At 38.7% G+C, this 25690-nt stretch overlaps 1 protein-coding gene across 1 annotated transcript in view; it reads left to right on the top strand.

Moving 5' to 3' along the window:
• The window catches only part of PARD3 (par-3 family cell polarity regulator), a 482350-nt gene that overhangs the window by 277189 nt on the left and 179471 nt on the right, over window positions 1–25690 (top strand). Inside the window, 6 exon segments of the mRNA XM_068405039.1 lie at window positions 582–710; window positions 4542–4580; window positions 17973–17988; window positions 17991–18022; window positions 18024–18161; window positions 18639–18809. Of these exon segments, the coding sequence (XP_068261140.1) occupies window positions 582–710; window positions 4542–4580; window positions 17973–17988; window positions 17991–18022; window positions 18024–18161; window positions 18639–18809 (525 nt within the window).

Here is a 25690-nt window from a genome sequence, read left to right as displayed (position 1 = left end):
TCCTTACTCAAGTTAGCTCATACAGTGGGACATTTGCCTGCATGTATTCCATACCTGTCTATCGTGGTAAGTAGCATGTGGAGGCCAAGGAGCTGGACTGCTGAACAAAGGCAAAATAAGGAGCAACTACCCCAAAGTTATTTGGGGGAAAAAATTATATTCTACTTTTGACACAATTTGTTGTGCAAGATGTATTTAGAAAACACGTATAACACCGAGGCATGTGGAAACAGGACCAGTTTTGGATCATACATTGATTTTGCCAAAGGATTTTTATGCAGAAATTCTTGTTAAAAATACTGGTAAATGGGATTAGTTGGCTTTAGAGTGTACTGGAGTATACTGTTGCTGCTGAAAAGGAGGGAAATATAGCTGTCTTGCTTGTTATTTGTATTCATATGCAAAGAACGCATGTTTAATTAGTTCTATTAAGTGGAAGCTGTACTGAGCCATTAAGTAGATTGCTTCAGTGAGGTTTTTTTAATACCGTCCCATATCATTCACATGACTTTTCAGTATGAATTTCTGTGGGTTTTCCTGTTTTGGAGTCTTATCAATTTCTAATATTTCCTTTGTCACAGGTAAATGGAGTTGATTTAACAGGCAAAACTCAAGAAGAAGTTGTGTCCTTGCTGCGAAGCACTAAGATGGGAGGGACCGTCAGCCTTCTGATTTTTCGACAAGAAGAAACATTCCATCCAAGGGAACTGGTGCGTAAAATAGAGAGCAACTAAGAGATTTAGATGAGTATGAGCAAATGATTTGATCTTGTCCCCTGCTAGTAAACATGCACGGCCAGCAATGAATATAAGAAAAAGAAAAAAAGCGATTTTGCTTTATTTAGAACATTTTACATGAATGTTTTTTATTCTCTTTGAGATCTGCTATTGGAATGAAATATTTGTTGATAATGTATAATTGAGAGTTTTATTTTGAGTGAAAATGTTTTATTATAGAAGAAGCTATTGGATGGACTTTATTTGGATGCATACAGACAAGTAGATTATTTCATATCTTTCATATGGACAAATCTATGTTTGAAAGCCTACCATTTGTCCCACTACCTGCTCACTAAAATATTTTAGAGCATATAATATTATGCCAAAACAGGATATGTAAATACCTTTCTATCAAAAAGTGGAATATATAAGAAATAGTAGCCTTTTTTGAAGATAAATGCAATCTCTGTGGAATGGAAACCCTGCAGTTATTAATTTAGCAGGGCAATTCAGAAAATGTTTCTGAGGAATTTACATGAAATGGAAATAAAATGATGTTTCATACTGTACCTGCTCCACTTGCATAGTGTATACAGATATTTCTCTGATAATTATTCAAGATAATTTCTGTTATGAAAAGGTAGACTGTGAATGTAACAGTCTTACTTTGTTCCATATTCGATTAAACTGCTGAAGTTATTTATTATTTGTATTATTGTAGCTATATATAACTCTAAAAATAACTTATTTGGCTGCATTATCATGAGAGGATAAACAAATATAAGTGACAAATATAAGTCTGATGAATTGATTGCTTAATTTTTCCTTTGGATTTGTGTTATTTTTAATACAAAGAGAATGATTTTTTGTTTGGCCATTTCAAGACATTTAACATTAGCCTTTTACTTTTCAATACTACAATTAAACCTAGGAAGTCAAAGTGGCAGGGACAGTGGCAAATGAACCACACTTTTACCTTAATATTCTTGGAATATGACTTCAGGTACTGAAGTGAAAGTTGTTGTAAAATGAAGAGAAATGAACAATTTGAAATCATATTATGCCCTACCTTATTACTGGAACTCTGAAAGCAATCTGTTTATAAGTTCCTATGATGTAATTTTCACAGTATTGCTATCATACATAAAGGTGGATGAAAATGCTTTTTAAGTTTTCTAAATAAACTTAGAAGTAAGAAAATGACTTAATTTTGTGTATATTGTTTCTATAGTAAAATGAGGAAGTTATAATGCATAATTTAACACGATATTTTGTTGAATTAATTGTAAACAAAGATATGATGTGAGATTTAGTATGATGTGAGATATGATACAGAGATTTAATAGTAATACTTGATGTAGTTTTAAAAATAACAGCAAATCAGCCCCATTAAATGAGTTCAACCTCAGTAGCCTCCCGGCTGCTGCTCAGGCGATACTCTCTCAGCTATTTTGGCAAACACCAGCACAGGGAAGCCAGGTCTCATCATATCTGTATCACGTAGTAGGCGTGCTCTGCACTGCGTAGCGGGAGATCTGATCTGAGCTGGTGTACGTTTCTGTACCTCCATTTGAACAAATGATATTGTGAGGATCTGACAGTACATGTGCGTGATGATCCTTTGTTGCATAAGGATGTGTTTATTTGCATTCTGACATGAAGAACTGTTAGGTGTGCTCTGCTGACAGCTGTCAAAGAGCAGGAGCAGAATTGCTGGGGAAGGTGTTGAGCTAAAACCCATCATAAGGGCTGTTCTTTCTTCTCTGGTAAGAAATAATCCTAAAAGAAAAAAAAAAGTCTTTTAAACCAGCTCCTCTCATTGACTTTTACTAGCTTTATGTACAAAAAAAAAAAAAAAAGAAAACTAATACTGAAGGAGGGAGGGGAATGATCTGAAATCATGTCAGTTCGTCTTTTTCACATGCGAACCTTCTTTGGCCATTTAGGAACAATTTGTCTTTGCATCCTTCCCCTATTTCTGTCATACTTTCTACACTTGTATGCTTAAAACATTAACTGAACGAGATACGTCTCAGAAACTGTATGAGGAGCACTCAGTATTAAAACCATTTTATATTTGTCAATGTTTGTACAGATAGTAATCCCAATAAAAGAGGTGTGTGGATTTTATGCTTTGGGTTATGGCTTGTTGAATGACTTTTGAAAAGTTAGTTATCCTTGGCTTTCTTTATAAGTAAAATGAAGATAATAAACTTTCAGGAGAATTGTGAAGTTTAATATCTTTGATGTAAGTTGCCATTATGGTCTGGAAGGGACCTACGAAAATGTGTAGTTGTATCTAAAACTTACGGGAACTTAAGCTGAGCCCATTTAGGTTAGTATGGGATTTTTGTAGCTTGTGTGGTCAGGTTAGGGGGTATGTGTGTGATGGAGAGCCAGTGCAGCAGATCACGGCAAAAGTGAGTAAAATGTGGAAGCAGGGAATAAAATCAAATTGGCAGGAGTTAACTTTTCTAACCAGTGCGTTCTGGAAGAACGTTTATGTTTCTCCAGAATACTGGGCATTTTATTGCTTCCAGAGTTGCCTAATGCCAGGTAATATATTAGGGCTTGTCCACATCAGTGTGAGAGGTAGATGGTCTCTTAAAAATCTTCCCTCCCTGCTCCCTTCCTATATGAAAGGGGTGAGGATTACTCTGGTTAAGAATAGTGCCTGTTCTACTGTGGTTACCTCCCATAACCAAACATAACTTGCTGTGAAGGATTTTCTTAGAGCCTGCTACTGACTATGTGAATCCACTGAAGGACTGACATGGATGATTTAGCTTTTGAGTGAAATTCTCAGTATCAGCAGAGGCTGGCTGGCAGAGTTAGTCTCCTGTACCCTACAAGTTAATGTGCCCATTGGTACATGTAGATCCTTTACATGGTCCTGGTAGTTGGCTTCTTCATTGTTTTTTGTCTTATTGGTTGTTGGCTGCAGGTTAAAGCTAACTGCATGTTTGTGTTACTACTTTGCTACTATGTTTTTGTGCTTAATCATTTGAACCTCCTGCAAAACAGCCCAAAGCAAAAACATCCGGTAAACCCTGGCATTTTATTTTGGCCCAGCTGAGTGGAAAGAAATAGCTGGTTAGCCCGAAAATGATCATCTATCCAGCAGCAAGGTGGCTCCTCGGTGCTCAGAGGTTTTTAATATGGGTGGACATGGGCTTGGAAGAGTAATAGTTCCTTACATGTGTTTCCAGAATTGGTTGGGGTATGCAGAAGGTTTTCCAATGATGTATGTTTGCCTTATGTGTCCTGAGACACAGGTGAGGAATGCAAGGTGCAGGGGGGTCCCATCTGTGGTGGACTGAAAGCACCCTCCTGTCCTGGGACATCCAGTGCTGGTTCATCCAAACATACTCAGAAAGGGAACCTCTTGTTAAAAAAAGAATGGATTTTTTAAAAAATAGGTACTTGTTTAAAATATTTGGAAGGGTTCATCTGGACTGCTGAGGTCATTCTTTGAAAACTTCAAAGCAGAAGGGAAAGACCAGGGAGAACATCCCTGAATGAGAACATTCCACCAGCCAGAAAATGGTGCAAGCAGCTGTGATCCTTCCTTGGCCAGATAGCCACCTCCCTTGTAGCTATATAAAGTCAGGTGCACTGGCCTGAGATTGCTGGAGCTTATTTTTGTTCACCTCTCATTTAGTGTTTGTTTAGACAAATTTGAATCAGGGAGCGTGACAAACACCCTTCATTTTTCCATTGCCATTTCACGTCAGAATTAGAGCTCTTTGTTTATCCTCCTGCTGATAGATAGTATATGTCGTATGTAGTCGTGTTCTTATTTATTTTTTTTACTTCCTTTAGAATGCAGAACAAAGCCAGTCACAAATTCCAAAGGAAACGGTAAGAGCTTTGTCTTTTCCATACTGGAAGACTCCCAAATGTTTTTAAATTGATATGGCACTTCTCCATCAAAGTTTCACAGATCCTCCTTTCACCCTATATACTGTAGATGGCTCTCTCTAGCTTTACATTTTAAATGCATTATTAAATGTAATTTCAAATACTGTTTGAATATTATATAAAATTCAGTTATTATATACATTCAAGTGCTATTTGAAATTACATCTTTTATACGCAACCAAAGGCCTAAAGTTTGAATGATAAGACTAGACTGTTAGTTTGGGTTACTTGTTGAAACTAATTGTTTAAATCAAGATTATATGACTGAAACCTGAGATACAAACTCAGAAATTAGGCAGTTTGAATTTAAGTCTCAGTTGTATCCCCATAGCAAACCACTGTTTGTTAGTTATTTTTAAGAATTTATAGGGAAGTCCTATCAAGTTTAACCCATTGAAGGCTGTAACAGGTTTGTGTGTGATATGTCAGTGAGGCTGTGTATTGAGGTTGTATACGGTTTATATACCTCATTTTAGTCAATGGAACAGAGTCAGTGTTAATACACGTTATACTAATATATATAAAAACTTTTTTGAAAATAAAAGGTTTATTTTATGAAATATTAACAGAGGATGTAACAATAATATATTACCCTAAAGGTATACTGTATCTTAGTTAAAACATACTTCAAGAAACTCCATTTGATTAGGTACCTATTTCAAAATTAAATAATGAATTAAGTTACGGAGAAATTAAGGGGATTCGTGCTGGGATTTGAAATTAGTTAGCTGCTGAAATACAGAAAAAGCTTGTCTAGGTGATTCAGAATGCCTTACCAGCAATGGTGAGATGGTGTCTGGGATAAAAAGAAAGTCAAGACTAGGTAAAGAGACATAAGAGCCATCTCAGTGAAATAGTCTAGGGTACTTTGGTTGATACTATTAATGTTTCAGGACAGCGGGACGTAACTGCTAAAATCGGCATTTGGGTTGAATGTAGCAATATTCACTTTTATCCCTCTGTCTTTTGATGTCCTTCTAGTCTGAAAGTCAACTGCATAAGGGCTCTGCAAAATCGTGGGCGTTAGCATTGTTTCAGACATGCCTCGCAATATCTTTTTAGTATATCTTATCAGTGCGTGTATGTTTTTATCTTCATAGTTTCTTACTACATACTGCTGATATGTAAAGAGATCAAAGATCAAAGCCCAGAAGGGTATTTCTCCGTGTAATTGAATACAATTGAAAATAACTTGTGGATGCAGCCTTATAAAAGTGTCCTGGCTTTAGGAGTTGAAATTCTGCCCCAAAAACTCGTCAAGATTAGACAGCTTGCCTAGAGGGTGTTTATATAAAGCGATTGCTCATGTGTTGCAAAGTTAAGGTTTTGTACTAAATTCCATGGTGAAATCTTTTCTCTACGATTTTTCTGATCAACTTCCTGACTTTATCCAAGAGAAGACCAAAAGAAAATAAGAATCTCTCCTTTGTTCTCTGTAGATGTGAGCTCAAAATTGCTTGTTAACCAGGGGATTATGCAAGAGGGACAGGGAGTGTATGAACAGCTAGGGATTTTTGAAAAAAAAAAACAACGGGAAAGCCCTAGCCAGCCTTAGAAATGAGGAAGTGAATTGGGAAACACGTGGAGACATACTTGGTTAGTGAGGGAATGAAGCCAGAAACTGGTCAATACAAAAATGGTTTTTTGTGTAATGTCTTGGGTTTCTCTTTCATTATGGGGTGGGATTTTTTTTGTTATTTATTTGAAGGCTCAAAGCAACAGTGATCAATAGTAGGAACAATAGGTCTCTTTAAATTTGCCTACTCCTGGGTGGGAACAAAAAATGGACTAAATGTGAAAGGTGTCGGTGGGTATTTATACTGCACAATGCTTTTGCCCTTGCCTCCCTTCTTCCAATGTACTTTGCTCTGGATAAGTGTGATACTCCAGTTCTACAGAACCAGTTTTCCTCAGCTGCACATTAATAATACAGCCACACACTTTTTTTTATATTATTATTTTTGAAAGTATTTTTCATTGCTTTCCTTTATTCTCCTTGGTTCTGCCTCAATCCCTATTTATTCCTCCTCTGTCTATTTTTCAGGTCTTTGAGATTTGTAATCTTGCAGTTTCTGTTTCTGTGCCTGCTCTGATCTTTGTGCTGTTAGTTGTGAGGTTTTAGTCACCAAGTGTCAAGGACTTGATAGTAGAAAGAAAAGCAAAAAAAAAACATCAAAAAAAAAGCATGATGAAAGCAGTGAAGCTATAGAAATGAGAGAGAGGTGAAATACAGCTGTGTTTAATTTAAAGACAAAATGGTTGTGGGGTTTTTATGTTGTTATTTCTTTGTGGGGAAATAGAAGAAAAATGCACCTTTGAAATTAAAAAAGAGAAAACCCTTGAAAATGGAAGGCCTGAAATAAAATTTATATGTAGACCCCAAAATATAAAGCGTAATTTATCAACACATTATTAACACTCAGGGGTTACATTCATGTAACTGTTACTTTGAAATGTTTTACGCTAATATTGTGGCACTTGGATGCAGAAGTTAGAGTCTTCACAGACGTAATAAAATAAAACCTTGAAAATTAGTTTTTTCTTAATTTGTTTGTGACCTGAAATCCTTGAGAGTGTTATTTCTTACTACCCATATAGGAAAGCATATGACTTCATATTTTGCACACCATAACAAAATACAGATTCTAATATTCTCATTCTTGAACTTCCATATGAGGAGTTTTGGTAACTTGCTAAACTCGCAGAATTTAAGCTTTGCTCTCCAGTTATCCATAAGAAATGCAAACTGCTAATGCAGCTTCAGGTTCTATCCAGTAACTGTGCCCTGGTGAAAACAGTACTGCCGTTTTTACCTCCTGTTTTGCTGACGAACGGAACAGGCGCTCTCTTTACTCCTGAAGCAAGAAAATCTCCTGCGTCTCGGTTGAAAGATTGTTTCACTCAGCCCCGAGTTTGTGCCATTTGTGTAGCTGATGACAACATGGAACAGATGCACCTATTTCTGAATATGGTGATTGTTTGGAATGTAAGAGATTGACCGTAATATGAAAACTAGTAATTTATCATTATTACATTTCTGTTTCTAAGCATAATTATCTTAATCTTGTTACAGAGCATTGAAATGAACTGTTAATTATGCATGTAAAACATCTGCCAATTAATTTTTCCTTATACTCTTTGAAAGTCAATAGTGTTTCAGTAATATTTTGCTTTTACAATTGTCATTTACTGTTTGTTTTCTGAATTCAGAACCAGCAAGTTAACTTTCACGTAAGCATAATGCTAGAAAAATAATAATTATCATATAAGTAGGTATTTTCTAGGGAGTGTTGTCTATGGGTAAAAAGAGATTCAAAGTTAGGATTCAGGATTTCATTTCATGATTGTTGCACTCAGCAGGATGGGAAAGCTTCAGTTTTCTGTTCTCATTTGTTTTTCTGTCAAATTGCTGTAAGTGAGCAGAACGTTAGGAATTGTAGTGAGTGCAGCATTCCTAATAGTGACATAACAAGAGCGGCTGGTGTGTTGGAACAATACATAAATGTTTAGCAGCCCTGATAGAAATTGCAAATGGGATTGCTTTTTATTTTCTTCTGAACTCGCACATCTGGTACTCCTGTTATTATCTAAATTTCGTTTTGATCACCGTGTTTTTTCAGAATCCAAGGATAATGTCATGGCTAAACCTGTCAGCATTTTTGGGTGCAACTGCTGTTCTTGCATAGACTTTTCTGTTTGATTCTGAGTAAATGAGCTAGCTACACTTTTTATGCAAGATTTCATCACCTGTGGGAATGGGATGATACCACAGTGGTCATTTTGTAAGAACTAATGCGTAATTATTTTTGTTCATGTTTTGTTTGCAACTCTTTGTGTTATGAATATGAGACAGATACTAGCAAATGCCTAGGAAGACATAATTTATATTGATTAATGGATGGAAAATTATCAGAGCTTAATCTTGGGGAAAAAAGCACTGTCAGTGTTGAGCTTTAAGATGGTGGTGTTTTGAGTGCGTGTTTGTTTTTTACTTTTGGTGAAAAGCTGTTTGTAGTACTTCAAGGTATGTAGTCACTGGGTACGTATCCGTAGCTGTTTTTCAAAAGCTGTAAGCCCCCACCACTTCATATTTAGCACTAACATACAACTTCAGCTTTTATAGCAGCTTTGTATCATTCAGTTGATGTAAGTCTTCCTTCCCACAGAACCTTCTTTGGAGAACGGTTTAGAGCTTCGTCAATTTCCATTGCTGGAATAGGTGATCCAAATGTCTAAAAGTTGAGCCAAGATCGTACAGTGACTAATATCAGCCTACACCAACAGCTGTGCTGATATCATTAGATACAGAATCATTTTATTGAAAGAGGAGAGGTTTGACTGATGATTAAGCTGATGCTGTTATTTCCTCCATGGTGTTTAGGAATACTGCAAATAACTGGTGCTGATTATTTTTATACCTTTTTATCTTCTAATAGTATGAGGCACAATGGTGATTACAATGTTTTAAAAGCCTTTTTTAGTGCTATTTTGAGTAGTTTCAGATTATATTTTTAATAAAGTTGTGACATAAGAAACAGATCACTGGCCATATGAAAGAAAGAGGTAGTGAATGTGTGATCTTCTGCAGGATATTGGTGTGTTTGCAGTCTTTTACTATAGGAGGTACTCTAGCATTGAATAGCATGTTCTGAGGCATTAATGAGTAGAGCTGAGACATTAATTCCTAGTGAATAATTAATACAACAGTTGAGTGACCGTGTTTATGAATGTTCTTTGAGTAGTCTGAATTTCCTGGAACGTTCAGTGATGATCCACATTAAGTTCTGTGTAACGCTGTGGTTGGGACTGACCCTCAGGCTTATAGTTTTGAGTCTGTCATCTGCATGTGATCTGCCTCGGCTGCACTGTGGTACACGCAAGCTGGCTCCATATGGCACTGCGGGGCAGTTTTAGCTGTTCTCTCAAAGCTTGCATTGATAACGCTTGCTGGACAATTGCCAGTTACATGGAAGGCAATGTACGTGTCTCTCCATTGAGGTTCTGTAACAGGGTTGCCTCAGTGCCACCGTTGCAGAGTCATCCTGAAGCTGCACTGGTGTGCGCATCATTGTTGATCATTATTATGCTGTTTCCTACATACTGACCTTATGTTATTTTGGATAACAAGAGTCAACTGTGTAAGGCATTTACAATCTAAACAACAGATATAGGGTGTGAGACTGAAAGGGGCCTCCAGGTCCTTTAGTTGGTTATCTGCTAGCACAGGCAATAGGGTCATCAGATTCTTTCAAACAGTTCTCCTAATTTGGGTGAGTGAAAAGTTCACATTCTTGCTTAAAATTCCTATTTAAACCTCTGAAAACTCACTGGTTGTGTGAAAAGCTTGTTTTACTGCACTATTGGCTTTAGACTTTCGGTGTTCATTCTTCCTTGCTATTAAATCCAGGGAAAACAGTGAGGTGAAGTGGTTTGCCACAGTTGCCTGAAAGTCTACAGCAGAAGTAGGGGTAAGAAACAGGTCAGTCCCAGTGTCCCATGTGGGCATTGCCTCACGTGGAACATGTTTCTTGCCATGGACTTCTACAAAGGCATTATTGCCCTTTCAACTTTGTTTTGCTGTCTGGCTTCCCCAGACACTGTCTATCTGTTTCTTTAGTCTTTCAGGTCTTGTACATCCAATAGGCCAGTGAGAGAAGTATAAGGATTTTGAGAGAGCCATGTCATTAGTGTGTGGGGCATTGAAGTTTTTCTTGAAGAAGGTATAGTGCAGAGAGCTGTAGCTTTATAGGCTTCTTTGGCAGAGCAGACACCTGCTGTTTATCTGATCCCTTGGTTTTCACTTCTTTAGGATAAGCATCTTGTAAAGAAATGGGGTTAGCATTACAATCACGTATTTGTTTCAGAACATACAGTAGGAGCACAAAGTTTGAGTAGGAACAACAGTTTGGAACAGGGTATGTTGGCCTGAATAAAGTACAGTCATTATGGTAACAGCAACAGACTAGGCCCTGTGGGAAGTTCCAAGATGCATAACCAACAAGATATTTTTAGCGGTCTGGTCGGTTGATTTGAAATGTAGAATCTTAACTGTTTAAACCAGTTTCTGTGACAGCCCAGATCAAAGTGTTAGCATTAGGGAGAATAATGTTAGCATAGACAAGCAATGGCCTTCTTATAGAGATAAATAACAAACATGTGAATGTACTTAAGCATAGGCTTTTGCAAAGCTTTGATTTTCATACTAAATGAAAATCATATGCTAGAATTTTTGCTCTTGGAAAACATTTAATTTTTTCCTAAACCATTTTTTAACCCATCAAAAACATTAAACTAAAGTCATTTTTGAATGTGGAACATGTTTTTTAATATTAAATTAAATCCTTAAAATGGACATAACTGAAAATGTAATGGGCCTGTTTTGTGGTATTTTCATGAGCTAGCATTTCTGTGTATAAATACGTACCAAAGTTAATCACATATAATATGAAAAAGCTTTTCCTTGATGGGATTAAAATTAAAGCAGACTACATTTCCCATAAAATCTCAGAATTCAGATGTAGTTTTTGATATTTAGCAGCTGCTGTTTGATTTGAACAAGAATGCGGTCTTTGCCAGATGTGATATATTAACTTAGCTAATGTGAATAATTAGTCTCAGTGTATATGTGCAAATAAGATTCATTAGTTTTTATGTAACATATGGGAGATATTAAAATACTTAAACTAGGAAGAGTTAGAAAAAGAAAGCATAAGAATTTTATTTAGTTGACTTAAGCCCTATATCATTGTATAACTAGGTAAGTAGACACTTTAGGCCCTTATAACCTGTAACGTGACACATGATTGATTAAAAAAAAAGATAAAAGGCTTTGTTGTATTTCAGGAGGAAACCAAGTTGGAGTGTGCATGTCACTATTTGATCAGTAGGCAGGCTTTTCTCTGCCAGAGGTCCAGTTTTAAATCGGATTGAGCTGCTGTAGTTATATTTATCTTTAATTCCTACCCACGGCAGGATGCATCAGCTCTCAGTTATTCCTCCTCAGGAGAGGCCTTTACTGAAGTTGGAGGTGTGTTCCAGGCCACCTACATTGCTCTGTTTTCAGTACCTCCAGCAGTAATACATCTACATTTTTATAAGTACTAAACATCACCCCCCACGAAACAGTTGTTGACCACGGATGCTGTTTTGCTTCCTTAGAGCTGCTTGATTTACGTGTTCTACATTTGTGTATGTGATGGCATATGATAAAAGTGAGAGTCATCATCTTTTGATGTATCTCAGTTTAGAAGGTAGTCTGATATGACAGCAATGTCACCCACATAACTTGAAGGACAGAACAATTTGAGTCATCTCTCATGTCAAGAAAGTTTTTACACAATAGCTAAGTGAAATCTGCTCTCTCGTGTGTATCCTGCATGCTTTAAAATAAGAACTCTGTTATAGTAATACTGAGACAAATTTTACTGGCTTTGCAATGTATAGGAGTTATGATTTCTTAGTATCACAGGTGCTTTGTGAGAAAGAATAATGAATTATATATTAAAATCTTCTAAAGATTGAACATATCCTGGAAAAGGGTGTGACATTAGGTTGGAATTCCCCATTGGAACCAAGTGACTAAACCTGGGATTTTGCAATTTCCAGTCCTTTTACAGCCTGCACTTCCTAGACCTGGTGAGCTCTTACGTCCGTGGGACTTCAAACTTACCTTTCAAGAATTTGAGATTTTCCATCTGGGCAAATTCAAAAGAGAGAAGACACATTTGTGAGGCAAAGGGTTGATAGGTTAACAAAATAATAATTAAACAGAGGCTACCAGGCTTTGGGCTGTAATGTTAGAAGGCTGGACACAAGAGGAGTTGGGGGCAGGTAAAGTGAGTAGTGTAGATGGGGTCATGGGAGGCATTAGGTAGGGTTTGTGCTACAGTTACATAATTTATCACATGAATTTCATCACTGTGGTATATATAAGGGTGTGTTTGTATAGGTACATGCGCATACAGGAGCCCTGTAAGTGTTTTCATATACATGTTTTCATAGACATAACGTGGGAAATATAGGTTACCCTTTAAGAGTGGGGATGTAGAGCTTTATTAATTGCTTCTGTGAAAGGAAACAGGAGCGCATTGCATTTTTACTGAGAGTCCCATGATTAAGTTCTTTCTTTTCTCTATACGTAGTCACAAAGTAACTTGCAGACAGGTTTCAGTGACTTAATAGCTGCTGAGAAGACAGCATGGCTAAGCTTGCAAGAGAATGAACTTCGCTGGAGAGAATGCAGCCAGATTTGTAGCTGCAGCGAGCCGCTTCGGAAACTTGTCCCAGCTTGATTGAAAATTGCTTCCCCCATTAGGTGGGAGGAGGTTTTTCTTTACTGTTAGGTTTCTTTTTTCACCCATCTCATGCTGCTTACTCACCGGCTGAACCCTGATGAGATTTTATACAGGGAAGAAGTCCCAAGCAAGAAATTTTTTCATAGTATGTAAAACATAAAAGGATAAGGAGGAGATGCTGTTACTAATATGATGAGATAAACTTATTGCACTCTTAGTGTCAAGGTCCATTTTACCATTGTTTATAAAATTAAATCGGGTTGTATGATCAGATCAGAAACCAATGTTATGTAGAAGAGAAAAATAATTTCCCCCTTCTTTATCTTATGGCTTTTTAAAATCGCTGTATATATCAAAGCACTGCTGTAAGATTGCTCTTGTCAGGAAGTTTATCTTTAAGTTTACAATATATTTATGTTGTATTTAAAAAGTGAAAAGCTTATCTCAAATGTCATTTAGCACAAATTGATGCTAAATATGAATTTGAAGCAAAAAAAAATTACCTACATATTTTATCACCAATCGAATTTTTATTACAAATTACATACTTGAGCAGCTTCATTCATCCAGCTGAAGCCATTTCAGATGACCTTTTCCTCAGCACACTCTGAACAGAATATTGTTCTGCTGTTAATTGTTTTGGACATAGCATGTGAAAAATCTTAAGGGAGTTGAATTTTGTTGTTCAGGGTTTACGGTACATAATTTTGCTTGCTTGTTTACTACTGGCCTGTCAAAGTCTATGAAGGAATAAATTTTTCCCACAGATCAACTAATCATGAAAATAGTGTTGAGGTGTTTGATTGATGTAGCGAAGCTGTTAATTTAGAGTGTATCAAGATCAAATGGAAGTTATTGCAATTAGGAAGTGATTGTGTTCTCAGTTTAAATTTTTAAATGCTGCATTTTAGATTTTTGTGCATTTTTATGTTGTCTCATGGATGTATAGGGAATTTCTGTGGTTTGTTACATTTAGATACTTAATGTTCAACACAACTTCAGCACAAATTTTACTTTTTAATAATAGCTGATTTTTAATTGATTGGGGAGAGTCACTGTACATGTAACGTTTCTGTACTCTAGAGGTCTTTAGGGAACAAAGGATTCAGCCAATCTGAGGTTTTGTTGGATTTCTTGTTTGTTTAGCTTTGTTTTTACAACTTTGATTCAAAATATTATGATATCAGGCTAAAATCTTCCTGCTTATTTCTCTGAGAATGGCTCCTCTATGACATGCTTAGAGGTTCCTGATCAGTATATAGTTCTGTTCCAAGGTTTGTAAGTATGAAGTTGTTTTCAGTATATCATATATAGTAAGACCTTCTTTGGTACCATGGTGTGGCACAAATATTAGAGTTGCTACTTTCGTATCCGGTCCTTGAACCTTAATGGTTCAGTTATTCTTGAAAGCCACATTTTTCTCCTAAGTATTCATAGAATCGTAGAAGGGTTTGGGTTGAAGGGACCTTAAAGATTCCAACCCCCCTGCCACAGGCAGGGACACCTTCCACTAGACCAGGTTGCTCAAAGCCCCATCCAGCCTGGCCTTGAACACTGCCAAGGAGGGGGCATCCACAATTTCTCTGGGCAGCCTGTTCCAGTGTCTCACCACCCTCACAGTAAAGAACTGCTTCCTAACATCTAATCTAAATCTACCCTCTTTCAGTTTAAAACCATTCCCCCTCATCCTATCACTAGACTCTCTGATAAAGGGTGCCTCCCCATCTTTCCTGTAGGCCCCCTTCAGGTACTGGAAGGCTGCTATGAGGTCTCCCCAGAGCCTTCTCTTCTCCATGCTGAAGAGCCCCAACTCTCTCAGCCTGTCTTCATAGGAGAGGTGCTCCAGCTCTCTCATCATCTTCATGGCCCTCCTCTGGACTCGCTCCAGCCAGTCAATGTCCTTCTTATGCTGGTGCCCCCAGAGCTGGACACAGTACTGCAGGTATCTGTCCTGCTGGCCCCACTTCTTTCGGTGCAGAAGATCAGAAAATGCAGACTCTTAGAAAAAATTGTGTTATATAAAAAATAAATGTTTGTTCTATCTGTCTCTTTTTAAAATCTACATTCAAGCATATGGTACTGATGGATGACACACAGATTCTAGAGGACAAAAGGCTTCTCATGTTCCTAAAATTGTGGACACAGGTATGGTGGTGAAACAAGCTGGCTTAGCTGAAGAAAGCTGTGAATACCCAATGAAGTCCCTAAAGCAATTTAGCCTTAGCCCAGTAATGGTAATTTTTTCTTAGGACGAGTTGAGACATTTTCTAATGGCTTCAATACTTCTGTTCCAGTGCTGAGACTGCTATTTCTCCTTTTTTTTCACATGCATGATCTACTCATTCATGTGCAGCTGCTAAGGAGAAGTTTGTTCCAGTTTTAGGCCTTAAGTATCACCTCCACACTCAGGTGTCTATAGCTCAATATTAGCATTAGATCTTTTCCTTATTTAAAACAGTAGAAAACAAGCAAGCAGAAGATTCACATTAAGAATAGTGGTGAACTGATAATGCAGCTCTTTGGTCTTGCTGAAGAGAAGTAGCGTAGAGGCCATTAGCCAAATCCTTGGGGGATACTTACTGAGATGCTCTCTCCAATTGACCCTTTGGCATATAGAAGTGCACCCGATGAAGTGAGGCTGCACAGGGAAGCAGTTTAGTTCTCTGCCCTGGAACAGAGATGGCTGTGGCTGAAGTTCTGGCCTATTTTTTAGAACATTAGAAAATACCGGGGGAGGGGAGGAATTGATTGTAAATTTATGGTAACTGTAGTAAAGAAAAATCCAGTAGGCTTATGTGCTTCCTTGAATTACCCATACATCCTACCTTGGCTTTATCTCCCTTTTGGCTTGCAAGCTTTTGTTCCTACTATTTATTAAGGAATATGAAAGTGATCAGTGTTACACAAACTAAAAGGGTAACGTGCATCTACCTCAGATTGTTTTATTCTGCAGCCACCTGACAAAAGATGCACCTCAAATGTATCCTGTAACTAGTGCTTTTGTGACCGAAACAGGAAAATTAGGGTTGCAATTTTCCCAAAATTTGGGAAATATATTTTTAGATCCAGTTTTTTTTTCCACGGACACAACGCACCTTTCCAATCCTGACAGCTAGCACAGATCATGCTGATTTGCATGGCCAAGAGATGTATTTGAATAATGGCATTCAACAAGTGAACCAGCTTAGCTGTGGCACTTGGATAGAGGGTGGTCTTTTTTTTTTTTTTAATTGATGAAGCATTATGCTTTGTTACAAACAAAAGATGGTTAGAGACAAGCAAATAGTGTCTAATGCAAGGGAAAGGGCTGGTGAACACATTAAGGTTCATGCTTTTAACCAAGTGGGAAAAGATAGCGTTCCTGTTTCACTTCCCTTGGCTGTTCTGGTTCTCTCAGCAGTCTCACTGCCTTCCCATTTGACATTTTTGCATTGGATTTCTAGGTCAATGGTGACACAACTAGCATGTTTGTGCCCAAACTGATCATCTCAGTCTGCTGTACTCCACATGGCTTTCACATCCATCTTTGCCCTAGTCTGTGTTTGGATTTCAGAAAAGCCTGTCAGCTTTGCATTTCCTCAGGTCTTAAGAAACAGGGACAGCTCAGCAGGCACATGTTAACTTCTCATGTGTTTTGTCCTGTCCAAACATCTGAGAGTAGGACAAAAATAGGAGGAGCGAGCTTTGTGAATAGATTGAGAGTGACGTGGGAAAGTTTGTATAAAATCAGTGTCAGTAAGGGAAGTGACGCATTTGCTAAGGTTATGAAAAAACTTGGCCAGATTAATTCTTCCAGAGAAGAACTTTCAACTGTTGGACATTACTGTGCACTTTCTGGTGCATGTTCTCTTACTTTTTCTCTTTGACATGGGTGAGAAAAAAACAGCACGGTTGGGTTCACGAGCATCTTTCTGGAGGCCAGACACTGGGCCCACAGCAGAGAATTGCCTCTAAAGGCATGACTTTTTTCTTTAATTGATAAGTGGTTATAAGCATTTCGTTATAACTAAAAGATGGTCAGAGACAAGTGGACAGTGTCTACTGCAAGGGACAGAGCTTGTCAACAGCTCGTCCCCCCCGTTCCTCCTTTCAGCAGCAGCCTCTTGTGTGTAAGCACTGCTCCTCAGGGCCTGACCATTTTCTTTCCTGGGTGCTGTGCCCATGCCTGCTGTCCCCACAAGTGCCACCACTGTCTGGGGACACCCCAGGGCCCCTGCTCCCAGCCTGCCATCACCCCGAGCTCAGCAGGAGGCGAAGTGACCGGCCAGTCTCCTGCGCATCCTCCTCCTCCGGCTTGCGGATGTGTGGAAGTGTGTCCCTGAGCAGCTCCTTGCCAGGGACACTGGCAGGCCTGTGACTATAATTCCTGGTGTTCAAAACGTGGGATTGTTCCAGCCAGGCTAAAACTCGGTGTGGAGGGCAGCAAAGAACCAAAGATGTGGGTAAGAGGATGGAGGTGAAGGGCAGAGCTGGGAAAGAGGAAAACAGGCACTCAGAGCTGGATTTGATGCTAAGCCTGGCAATAGCAGAGAGATGTGCCACTGCAGGTCTCAGCTGTGTAATTTTCTGTTTTTCCTAACACAACTAATTTTGAACAAAATGAGGTGAATGAGTAATTTCTGAATTTAATTTTCTTGCACTTAGTTTCTCCCCATGACTGCAAAGCTACCATAGATGATGATGATATTTTAAAAATTCTGTACGTTTGCAAGTAAGAAAATATTTCTAAAACAGCTCTCTTTTGGGTAATGAAATAGCAGCTTACGTGTGAGTTGGTATTAATGGCATATTCACTAATGACTCACGATTCAATTATTTTACTAGACAGAGAAGCACTTAGACACAAACATATTTCTGAATCGAGGCATCAGCTGGAGGTGATTGAAAATACACTGTTTGCGCAAGATTCTTCAAATAATTACTGTGGAAAATATTGTGGCATTGTAGTTAAACCAGGTTTTTTAATGCTAATAGCTGAGGGAAGGAGAATTCCAAAGAGAAATGCTCTTCTATAATCCCACGTTAATCTTCCTGACAGAAAGCAGAAGAAGAGGAGCTGTCCTCACACCTGATGGCACTAGGGAATTCCCTGACATTTGAAGTTCCGCTGAATGACTCTGGATCAGCTGGACTTGGTGTGAGCGTCAAAGGTAACCGGTCAAAAGAAAACCATGCCGATTTAGGAATCTTCGTCAAGTCCATTATTAACGGTGGAGCAGCATCCAAGGTGAGAGGGAACATCTGTGTACCTTTGTCTTCCTCAGTTTTCCATAATAAGGCTGTTTTGAAAACAACCACAGATTCCAGAAGAATGAGATTTCTCTGTAACTAGCTTTTTCCAATTACACCGTCAGAGTTAACATTTAGATTTCTACTCAGATCCACACGTTTGCATGGCCCAGGATTTAAACAGCCTTTACAGCTTCTCGGGAAGGATACGAGCAATCTCTGGTACCGTTCAAATAGTATGCTGTTTGTGCAAACAGGTTATGATAATAGCTGGCAGTTCAAATCTATAATTGGAATAGACATTTCCTACAATGGCTGCAATGGAAGCTGTTATACCAGTATTCATTTGGCCATAAACTATTAGGACTAAGCATAGTTGTTTGATTATTTTTCTTTTGTTTTTTCCCTCTCTTCAGCAAACTGAACTTCTTTTGTGTGTGTTTTATGTAACTAACTATAATCTTTCCTTTTCCAGGATGGGAGGCTTCGAGTCAACGATCAACTAATAGCGGTAAATGGAGAATCATTATTGGGCAAAACAAATCAAGATGCTATGGAAACTTTAAGGAGGTCCATGTCCACTGAAGGAAACAAACGGGGAATGATTCAGCTTATTGTGGCAAGGCGAATAAGTAAATGCAATGAGGTAATACACTTTTGTATCAGAACTGGGAGTTTTCACTTATAAGGTATTTGTGTTTTAGGAGATGTCATGTTTCCTCTGAGACCTGGCAAATAATATTTGAGAAGCTAAAGAAAGAGAGAATTACAAAATGATCTGAATTTCAGTGTTAGACATGTGAACCTTATTACCGATCAATAAAGTTTTTCTTTTGAGCATTTTCATCAATGAATAACAGGAAACACTGAATAAAACTATATTGATTTTGTAATTGGATCCCACTGTTTACATGATTTTTGTTCTTTGGAGTTTTTTATGTAGGTCTATTGAGTCTTTCATTTGTAGACTTAGTGTTAACTGACTTGCTGCTTTGTCACTTTCAGTTTTTTTAATTAAGAGTAGAGCTCTTAAATGTTATTATTATATTTTATCTAAGCAATTAAAAGTTCCAGGTAAAAATTCTGTAAAACTTAATGCAAATAATTCTGTTATTGTGGATTTTAAATATCTTGTGTCTTGGCCTTCATTGCAGGGAAGTATGACACACTGAATTCAGGGTGAAGTGGTGACTCCTTTTCTGATATTATTTGCAGTTTCTGTCTCCTCCACTGGAGTGTTAATGTGTTGATGTTTTGAAACATTTTCATGATTTCTAATAGTTTATCTTCTAGATTAATGAAAACAATGCCATATAGTAGAAATATGTGGGCATATGATGCTGAGAAGGACTGCAGATGCTGTGGAAAACTGAATTAGACCTCAAAATGATTTTGACAAATTGGAGAAATGCACTGAGTTAAATAGGGCACAGTTGAATGGAGGGTGAGGGAAGCATCTGTTCTTAAGACATCTAAAAGTCATTCTTTCATTCTTGTTAACACTGGTAAGATCTTATCAGAAATGTTATTTCTTGAGCGTCATGCTTCAAAAATGATGTGCACAAATTGGTTGAGTACTGCTGATCTAGCCTGGGGCGAAAGGGAATGGTTTATTTTTTAATGCATAAAATTGATCTTTAAAAAATTCCAGTTCACAGCATATTATAAAATCATGTTTGAAAAGACACTAGTCTCTCTAAAAGTATTAAGCTCCTCTTGATTAACTGCTTATACACAGTTTTAATACACATACACACGTTTATCGATACACACTGCTAGAAAGCCAGCTTGGGTGCACACAGCTTCTCACTTGGTGTTAAAGGAATCCTGATGTTTTTATATTTGGTGATGTCCTGTTCTAGCCATAATTCTGAACTTGGACTCCAGAGAGCACAGACTGTCCTTTGGAGACTGTTTATTATTCCTATGCAATTTCAGGTGTATTTTATATGTTACTACATGGAAAAGGTGAAATACTTTAGACTATTCCTGCGTTTGATATATATATATATATTTTTTTTTCCCAAAAAGGGTATGAAAGATGTTCACTCTTCTCTTAGTGGAAGTCGTCTAGAACAAACGCACCAAGGCAGTGTTTGTAAACATGATGGAGCAAATCCAGCAATGATGAGCCAAAGAGATTTTTCCATAAATCCAATAGATATTTTTGCCCACTCAAGTTAAGAATAGTTTGGTGCCCTACATCAGCTTAACATTCACTAATTATTTTGCAGGAAATCACATGGCAAAAATGGCACAGCTCAGTCTACAGTATATGTGCTCCAAGATTAAAGAACTAGTGTTAGAACCAAATTTAGATACACTAAAATGTATCTGTAGAGAGAGCAGGATGGGCCTACTTTACCCTTTTCTTTGTGGATTTTCCCAGCTCCTTAATAAGCTAGTGAGATGAGCTGTAATAATTTGGGAAAGTGATGATTTGCAATTATTGGTGTAGTGATCATCTTTGCAAAATAATTTTTGTAACTATTTTTTCTCAGGAATTCTTGCTTTTATCACATTCATCCAAAGGAAATAACGATGTCAATACTGTTTGCGTATTTTAATATGATGAAAGCACAACTTGCATGGACATAAAGCTATTTACCTACTGAGCTGGCAGGATTCAAGAAGCTGGTTTTCTGAAAGTCTTGCAATGTCCAGACTTCAATGAGATGAAAAGTGAAGAGAAATTTTTTTTTTCTTGGCATTTTGCAATTAAACCCCACTTCCTTGTTTAAGAATTGGATGGATTTAAACTTTAGTTATTATTAATCAGATGTAATATTGATAAGTTATGATAATATTATTTATGTATCATGTAGACATGGCACTTAGGGATACGGTTTAGTGTTGGACTTGTCAGTGTTAGATTTACGGTTGGACTCGATGAGCTTAAGGGTCTTTTCCAACCTAAATGTTGCTATGATTTTATGACTACCATATATGGGTATGGTATTCGGTCACCTTAGCCCCTAACTAATGGATATGTGGACTGAGACCCAGCTGGAGAGCAGCACAGCATGACTGAGCATCGCAGTGATGTTTACTTCCCCACGGAGCATCAGATATTGGCCATATCTGGCAGCCTCAGCTATGTAATGCTGCATTCAGGAACTTTGATTACTTAGACATGCTGGCACACAAGCTGTCCCCTTAGAATATTCCTGTAGCTGCCACCAGCCTAGTATACAGTCTCAGCAAAGATTTTTAGTATTAGAACAAAAAATAAATGACATCTGACTGGCAGCAAATTCAGGAGCTTACAGATTAGAAGTAAAAGCATCAGAAGGGCAGACCCTGTCTTGGTAAATCACCTCTTTTACCAGCATGTCCCTCAGAAATGGGGTTTTACTGTTTTTTCTTAAAGACAAAAAGAAATGTTTACCTTTTGAGAAAGTATTTCCCTGGTGTTTTCTATGCTTTTCTCTCTCTTTTAGTTCTCCAAAGGTGTCACCATAAAATAATAGCAGCAACAAAAAAGATCCTGTTCAACTGATTCTTTTCTGTGTTGATTCAACATTGTATGTGCCCACTTTATGGACAGAAATATGGCTTACACTCTTGTTAGCCTTGCAGAACTACAGTTAAGTGGAACGAGCTCGATTTTATTCCCTTTTATGCATTGCCAACAGCAGTGTTCATTCCACCCCACTCCAGTGGCATGGTCAGTCCTGCACCGTGGCGCGAGGTCAGGACTTTGTGCCCTGGGATTTCCCACCGTGCTGCAGAGTGGCCGCAAGTGTCAGGGAAGGGGAACCTGTACAAGGATGATAATGCCAGTGCAAAAAAGAATTATGCTCAATGTCTGGGTGATAAAAACATTTGCTCTCTGGCTGTTAAAAAACCAACAGCAAAAAGAACAAAAAAAACAAGCCTTTTTTTCCCTCCTCTGGCTTCAAGTCCAGTAATCATTTTGCATTTGCAAAATTCAACTGAGTTCTTTCGAGATAGATAGGCAACCCAGTCTGCTTTTTTCTTCAATAAAACTGAGTTTTAATTGGATTTTAAGAAAGTTAGTAGTATGAATACTGTTATTTTGTTTTTAATATTCATTTCCATAATCAGCCCTAAGAATTGCATGGGGGGAAGAATTCATTTGACAGAACGGTTCTACAGAGTGCCATTTCTCTGTGTTTCGATTCAGACCAGAAACTTCACGCGCATTTTGTATTTTGGTTGCTGTCTAGAAGAGAGGACGGCTCAACCCCTGGTGTCATGGATTTAGAGAGGCAGGGACAGTTTCCTCCGATCTGCTGCAGAGGATCTGTTTCTTTGTCAGAAAGCTTTCTTAGGCTTCAGAAGTCAAAGTCTACTCAACTGGAACATGAAACTGTTTCAAAACTTCATGAAGTGACCTCTGATGCTCCTTTTTCATGCCAGTATTATTCTCATACAGCTTCGCCAGTTCTCATGTTATAGACTAAGCCTCCGAAGCAATTATAGTAACAACAAAAGTGTACGTGAACACCGTTAGAGTATTATCTTGTCTTCAGAGAGGTAGTGAGGAGATCATTTACATCATCAGCTCTTGCATAACTGTAAACTCAAAAGAGACTACAAACTTCCCAGAAGGTGAAAAGCGTTTTTATGCAGTTGTGGTTTTACTGAACTGAAGAGTAGCCTGTAGAAAGAATTTTCATTGACTCACCAGGAGATAGAGTATAGTCCATCCAGGTTTTCAAGTGAATTATCTTGTAGTAAATATTGATATAAGCATGGAGTGAGTGGTAGTTATGAATGAACTCCAAGCCAAAACTGTGTATGGAAGTTTTTCTCCTGTTTGCCTTACATCTACAGAGAGTACAGTAACATAGTTAAATTTGTAAGCTGCACTGTTACAAACCTTGCAAAGCTTTGTTTAATATCTCAGCTGCTCCAAACAAAATCACACAGTGAATATTTGATGGATGCTGTTAGATTACTGTAACAAAAACATTTAGTTTAGGATTTGGATGTATCTAAGGTTCCCTCCTCCTCTTTAAACAAGTTAAATATGCTGTTCAAATCTATGTTTTCAACTTTCAGCCTTGCCCTCTGTGATCAGCATTGTGTATTGATTCTTCAACTTTCCTTTGTATGCACAGAAAGACTTTTAAGGTACATTTCCAAAGTTGTGCAGACAGTGGCAAAAATGGGAAGAATAACAGTAGTAGTGACTTGATATTCATGTACAGCCAACGTTTAACACCCCCGTTTAACACCCCCTGTTTTCAGTAGACATGGCCATCAGCTTTTTGGATCTTTAACTAAGGGTTGACATTTATTTAATTACCAAGGAGCCTAAGATTTACAGAGAAACACTTGAGCTCCTTGCACTGTGTTTTGTTAATTAGTGATATTATTACGATTAGCCTGTATGGGCAAACAGCTGTTGGCTGTTATGGCTGGACCATACACAGCACTTAGGCATGGCTGTCAGGCCGATCCGTGCAGCTGGGCGGGCAGTATGTGCTGATTCACAGGAAATAAAGGTAATTGTTGCTTTTGGAATCCTGCTCTTTTCAGTCCTGCAACCTGGACAGCTTAGAGGCACAGACTGCTCATCTGCACTCCGTTCATGTCACATGCAGGCGGCACTTGTCTGTCATTAAGAGAGAGGGCATCACCCTTTTACTCAAAATGAGAGGTTCCAAGGGGTTTTTTCTATCTCTGTTTTTTGACAGAATTAATGTCTTGCTAAACCTGCCTGAAAAAAAGGTTTGCAAATGATTTGCAGATCCGCAGATTTCTTTCTGCATGCCTGTTCATTTTTGCTCCAGTTACTGAGTTGAAAACGGAGCATAGCGTGAAGTGGAGAGAGTGTCATGAATCCAGACCATGTAAGGACCTCATCAGCTGTTTAAATAAATTGACTGGTAGACGTATCAGTGAGAGAGACTTTTCAAATGAGTGTTATAAGAGACATTATAACACATTATAAAAGAAAGCAAACAAGAAAACATCTATTTTTTTTTCTGGTAGGTGTGGAAGCGTAAAAGATTCAGCATCATTTTTTCCTGCATGCATTACCAAATTACCTACTTTGAAATAGATATGACAGGTTTGTTTTTTTAATTTTCTTGCTAGATTAGTTTTGTGACGACCTTCTGGAGTTCATTTAACTATCAAAAAGACTTTAGTATCTTCTCCAATCATGATGATTTCACTGTTCACTCCCTTCTCCAAGTCATTGATAAAGCTGCTCATCAGCCTAAGCTGTTCCCAGCCCTGATCCCCGGGGGGAACCTACAGCTGACTCTTCTCCACCCTGAAGACTGATCTTTGTTTCCAATCCTTTAGCCAGATTTCAATCCAGAAAGTGGAAACTTGGTGGCACAACTCCTTGGTGGCAGAACTCAAGAAGGAGGTGGAAAAGTTAAGGAGCACTAGAGCATCCCAGGAAGAGACTGGTGGGCGGTGCTGTTCCCTGCCTGCCCTGAGGAAAACAGGCCTAATGCTCCCCAGGAAGTGGAGGATCCTCTTCCTCCTCCACAAGGAGCAGGAGGAGACCTAGGTGATAGGGGGGAATGGAGGCAGGTCCCTGCTCGAGGTGGTAGGCGAAGCCCATCACGGCCTTCCTCCTCTCCCCACGTCCCCCTGCAGAACAGGTATGAGGCGCTGGAACCTGAGCGTCTTCCTGAGCGTCAGGAAGACACGAATCTAGGTGGAGGACCTTCTAAGGGACTACTTAAACAGAAGCAACCAACTAGGAGGGTTGCATCCAGCTCCAAAAAGGAGAAAAGAAAAGTAATTGTAGGCGACTCCCTGCTAAGGGGAATGGAGGGCCCCATATGCAGGCCAGACACAACTCACAGGGAAGTCTGCTGCCTCCCTGGGGCTCGGATAAGGGATGTAGCCAGGAGGCTTCCTGAACTGGTGGGGCCCTCTGACTACTACCCTCTATTAGTATTCCAGGGGGTAGGGATGAGATTGAAGGGAGAAGTCCCAGGGCAATCAAAACGGACTTCAGGGCCCTGGGGCGTTTGGTGAAGGGGGTAGGTGCACAGGTTATATTCTCTTCAATTCCTTCGGTGTTAGGTGAAAATAGGGAAAGGACTATGAAAATACAACAGATTAATATGTGGCTAAGAGACTGGTGCCATAGGTGGGATTGTGGGTTCTTTGACCACGGGGTGTCTTTCATGGCACCGGACCTGCTTATGCCAGATTGGGAACACCTGAGTCAGAAGGGGAAAAGGGTTATGGCCCAGAAGCTGGCAGGGCTGATCAAGAGGTCTTTAAACTAGGTTCGATGGGGGAGGGGGATAAGATCAGGGCAACCACAAATGAACCTAGGGGCGACAGACAGCCCTGCGTTGGGGGCAAGACCGTTAACACAGCTGAAGTGCATTTACACCAATGCACCCAGTATGGGCAACAAACAGGAAGAGCTGGAAGCCACTGTACAGCAGGAAGGTTATGATATGGTTGCCATCACAGAAACGTGGTGGGATGACTCTCATGACTGGAGTGCTGCTATGGATGGCTATAAGCTCTTTAAGAGGGACAGGCGAAGCAGGAGAGGCGGTGGGGTAGTGCTGTATG

This window comes from Nyctibius grandis, chromosome 7, assembly GCF_013368605.1.
Source record: "Nyctibius grandis isolate bNycGra1 chromosome 7, bNycGra1.pri, whole genome shotgun sequence".
NCBI lineage: Eukaryota > Metazoa > Chordata > Aves > Nyctibiiformes > Nyctibiidae > Nyctibius > Nyctibius grandis.
This window is presented reverse-complemented; position numbering and strand designations above follow the sequence as displayed.